This window comes from Echinops telfairi, unplaced genomic scaffold (genome assembly GCF_000313985.2).
Source record: "Echinops telfairi isolate 266 unplaced genomic scaffold, ASM31398v2 ScPeMD7_7421;HRSCAF=8459, whole genome shotgun sequence".
Lineage (NCBI taxonomy): Eukaryota > Metazoa > Chordata > Mammalia > Afrosoricida > Tenrecidae > Echinops > Echinops telfairi.
Window position 1 is genome coordinate 3,580,887 of NW_022111321.1, and position 5,034 is coordinate 3,585,920.

At 45.2% G+C, this 5,034-nt stretch overlaps 1 protein-coding gene across 1 annotated transcript in view; it reads left to right on the top strand.

Moving 5' to 3' along the window:
• The window catches only part of LOC101638486 (ferroxidase HEPHL1), an 88,560-nt gene that overhangs the window by 47,340 nt on the left and 36,186 nt on the right, over positions 1-5,034 (top strand). The window contains exons 5-7 of the mRNA XM_013006243.1: positions 1,143-1,282; positions 1,465-1,596; positions 3,148-3,359. Of these exons, the coding sequence (XP_012861697.1) occupies positions 1,143-1,282; positions 1,465-1,596; positions 3,148-3,359 (484 nt within the window). The remainder of the gene's footprint in view (positions 1-1,142; positions 1,283-1,464; positions 1,597-3,147; positions 3,360-5,034) is intronic.

Sequence of the window (5,034 nt, forward strand, 5' to 3'; positions counted from 1 at the left end):
ATTGGATGTGGATTGCCACAAACCCCCAAATCCCACTGTCCTTGGAGTGGATTCCAACTCACAGCAACCCTGCAGAACAGAGGGGAACTATCCCATAGCTGCTCCAAAGCTGTCATATTACGGAAACTGGCTGTCGTGTCTTCCTGCTGCAGAACAGTGGCTGGCTTCGAACCTCCCACCTTTCAGTTAACAGCTGAGCACTTTCCCCACAGTGCCACCAGAGTGCCCTCATCCTGAGTGTAGACATTCTTTCACCCCATACCGAGGGATGTGAGCTTTATTGGATTGGTAATTTGAAGCAATTGAAGATGTTGGAGCAACTTGTTGGCAATGAAAACCACCTTGTGGGAAGACTAATTCTGTGGTCATGCGTTTTCAGAGGTGCCAAAAGAAAAGAAAAGGGTGAGCCAGTGAGACGGAGAATGCAGGTGTACACTTAGCGGGCTCACGAAGTGATTCAAACACAAGTTGTTCAGGAATAAAAGGCTTACAAGGAAAGAAAAACCTGGAAAGGTGTTAAAGAAAGTGAGGAAGAAAGGATGAAGGAGATACGATAATGAGGCAGAAAGATAAAGCAAACACTGCTCTATGCCCACGTGACTGGGAGAGTGACATTGCTATTGATAGGATTAAGGCTGTATAGACACAGTATTAGACCTTATACTACTGGGCCTCACATCTTTGAAATTTGGTATTTGTTTATCTAACTTCTATGATATAGCTCCTGATTAATTAAACTCTTTAATTAACTAGATCCTCCATTCCTTAATCACGCCGGATATCACAGAGCTTACTAAATGCAGAGGCTATCCATTTTGACCCCAGTGAGAGAGCGGGGAATTTTTGTTACATTTTAGGACATCATTCTGGGACTCCAGTGTTTGTAAGTTAGGTATTTACCTGTGTCTTCTTTGGTTGTTGAACGTCTGGGGAAGTAGACGCAGTAGGTCAGAGAGAAATTAGTGTGAGCACCACTCAGCTTCTCGGGACTTTTCCGGCCAGGCAGCTCTTGCTTAGTGGAAGCCTGCACCATCTTTTCTGGTCAGATAGGTGGCTGAGTGGGTTAAAGATCTGAACTGAAGCTCCACAATGGAGGCTCTTAGTAGATTAAGTCTCAGTCAAGGTTCCATGTCTGTCCACAGTGACTCTGAACCCTACTTCACACAAGGAGACAACAGAATCGGAGGAAAATATTGGAAGGCTCATTACACGGAGTATACTGATGCAACTTTTACGCGAAGAAAGAGAGTCTCTGAGGCAGAAGCACATCTTGGGATTCTTGGTACAGTGAATCCATTCCTCATGCTTTGAGTGTGGGACCTGTTTGAGTTGGGTAAACATAGCTACACAGAATGTTATGGGAGGGATTTTAGCAGCGTATAGATCTCCATAGAACGGCTCTTCTTCTATTCACTTTCTGTGTCTGATCACCCTCTTCTGCCTCCTCTTTTCAATATTTTTTAGGACCCGTCATCAAGGCAGAAGTAGGCGATACCCTGTTGGTGACCTTCGCCAACAAAGCAGACAAGGTCTACAGTATGCTGCCCCACGGGGTGGTTTACGACAAGACGTCCGATGCAGCCCCGAACATCGATGGTGAGTCTCAGCCTGGGCATGGGAAGGAAGCAGGATCCAGACGAGTGAGCCAACGACTCAGAACTTGAATGGCCTGACTCAAATTCTGGATTCTTCCCTTATCATCTCTGTGAGGTTGGGCAACTATTTAAATTATCCAAAACTTATTCTCATCAAATGCAGATAATAATCTTATCAAAAGCAGAGCTTGAGGAGAAATAGAGAGAATTCAGGACAGGTTCTAGCCCACAGGAGTTTCTTAGGATATTTTCATTCCTTTCCCTTTACCTCAATAGCATAGGAAATATCAAAATGGGCTCCACTCATACCCACTTCCATTCCTTTAAACTAGAGAACTTTCTGCTGAAGGTTTCTTGCGACTCTGTAGGTGAAGGCTAAGGGAAAGTCTGATTGCCTGTGCTTTGTGGATAGCAGCACTTTAAACACGGTCTCTCCTCCATATCTACTAACAAATATTGGCGCATAATAAGTACTTTGTGCTTATCATCATATCTGGCATCTCCCCACCATCGAGCAGTTTGCAAATACCCTCCAGGGAAAAAAGGCAGCAGTGGCTGCAGGAACTATCCTTCCCTTCATGCCACTGCTCCTAGGAAACTCCTGGTCTTCTTGGTGCCCTTCTTCGCCCTTCGACAGACAGCCTCACTGCTGGAATACTTCTTCATGTCCAAATGCAAGTCCAAGCCTGTAGAGAGCGGGCTATGTAGTGAAGGTGAGAGGACAGAGGAGGTAGGAATGGAGGTAGCATTGCCTTGCCCCAGACCCATCTGCACTCTGACTCTGCTCTGTTTCCCTGGACCTGCTCTCTTTCCTTTCAGAGGTCAAAATGTGCCAAATGTCATTGTGTGTGTGTGCCTGATGAATACTAATAACACCCTAAATGTTTGTATTTGCTGTTTTTTCCAATGAAAACAATGTACCGAACCGTATTTTGCAAAGCACTAAAATCTAAAGGCCATCTCTGACCTCAGTCCAGTAGGAGAGAGCCAATGTGCTCATGGGACAATGTTGCGTGGGGTCTAGAGCACGCTTTGGAATTTGACAGACTTGAAATTGACATCCTTGATTGTCATTTGCCCCCTTTTAATCTTGGTCATTTGTTTCCTGCCTCTATCTAGTTGTTATTTGGGTTGTTTCCCAATTCACTTTCCTAGATTGCAAACTCTTTAAAGAGAAGGCTTTTGCTGAATATTTTGAGAATCGTTCACAAGTTTAAGTCAAAATAGAGTCCACGTGGAAGACACTCATCAGTATTTTATAGACTTTCCTTGAATTGTTGAATCAGCAAAATTTTTAAATACTTGTCTACCTTGATATGTTCGAGAAAAATAATATGAAACCTAGGAAGAAAATACCCCTTTGATTTGCGCCTCTAGCTTATCAAGCAGTAGACCCTGGCTGCGGCTTCCCCTGATACAATAGCAAGACAGAACAGTTGTCCTCATGCCAAATGTGTCACCACCAGAGAAAGATCCCGGGCTGGAGACCCAGTCTGACAAGTTTAACCTTCTCAGCTATGGCTTGGAGTAATTGTCTCCTTTGTCTTCACAGGGTTTCTGAAACCAGGGGCACATGTGAAGCCAGGTGAAACCTTCACCTACAGATGGACGGTGCCCGAAAGCGTAAGCCCGACCGATGGCGACCCACCCTGTCTGACCTATCTTTACTTCTCAGCAGTGGAGCCCATCAAGGACACCAGCTCTGGCCTTGTGGGGCCTCTGCTGGTCTGTAAAAGGGGCACTCTCAATGCCGATGGGACACAGGTAGGCCATGAAACACCACCATGTTCTCGGGGTTACACGTGGGACAGATCAATGCTGAGATCAAAACTCACTGCCACCAATTCACTTCTGATTCATAGTGACCCTCTGGGATGGACTAGAACTATCCCAATGGGTTTCTGAAACTGTAACTCTTTACAGGGTAAGAAAGCCCTATCTTTCTCCCCAGAGTGGCTGGTGGTTTCTAACTGCTGTGCCTGCGCTTAGCAGCCCAACTAGTCACTACTAAGCCACCAGGCCTCCTGTGAGATAGCTAGAGACTAGATAACGATAAGGGTCAGTTATAAATATCAATTTCTCTTATCATTATCAGTGTTTCCTCTTGCAATGGACTCTGACAGCATGGTTGTTGTCATAAAATTGAGATCTGAATCGCCAACTTATAAAAGCCCACCCAGGAACCCAGAGTTTCCACTTGCTATCAGCTGGTGTCCCATGGGCCCTGGTCTTTTGCATTGCTTTCCTTCTGGAATCTTCATAGAGCCACATGGAATACTTCTTGGATACTTTCCTCATTGATGGGAGTTCTCAAACTTGGTTGCACACTAAACAGCCTGGGGACCTTTAAGACATTCATTCACTCAGTCCCCCCACACTGTGAGATCCAGCCACATCCTGACAGATCCTACGGATGGTTGTTTAATTGAAGGGAAGAAATTAGGAGAGAGACAAAAATTTGGAAGTGCTCACTTCTGCCATGGCTTCAGGAGCCAGGTCTGAGCATCATTCTCGGCATCATTTTATATACTGTCCGGGCATGCAAGCCCCTCTAATTACAGGTAACCACATACACAACAAAGTGGGCTGTGCCCAAACCCTAGAGGTCCCTGAGTTTATTGGAGGAGTAACCTAACATCAGTGCTTGGGGCAGTAAGGGGGAGTGACCGTCCCCTGAACAGGGAGAGCAATTGCAACATGCCTGCTCCTATAGATAAAGCTCCTGGCCAGATAGCAATCAGTCCTGTGCCTGTAAGAGGTAATTTTAAGGCACCACTATTATGGGAGGATATTGCAGAGATTGATCTTAATTATGAGAATATGAATCATCTTTAACCACAAATGTGAAGGTCTCTCCCCCTCCACCCAAAATCCTGGCCTGCCAGGCTTCTTAAAATATGAGAGTAAGGAACTCATCCACATGCATGGTCTTCCCAATCCTCTGTTTCCTATACCACACCACACCAATTAAATCAGATTCTTCAGGTGGTTTTAATAGGCAGCCAAGGTTGAGAGCCATGGCTCTAACTCAGGTGGCTGTGAACTGGAAGTTAATCCTGATGGCTGAAGCAATAAGAAAGGCAGGTACAATAAGAAAACCAGGAAGCTTGGAGCATTGCACTGATTAGTGTGGCAAAGCCTTGCCTTTCAACTATGTCTATATGACAGTAAACACGAATGACATTAATGAAAGATGACACTCCACTTAGTGTACTATTTGGACAAGAACATTTATTTAAATGCTATATTTTAGAGCATCTAACAGTGTATGGACCCACTTCTGGGAATAAAGGAATTTCAAGGTTTAGAGGACCCAAAATATCTTAGTCTACCCAGACTTTCATATCCCTGCACCAAAGACCGATCCTGGAAATATCTGCGGGGGGCTCGGTGGGTTCCTGGCTCTGCGGCTGGGACCTCAATACAGCACGTGCAGTGA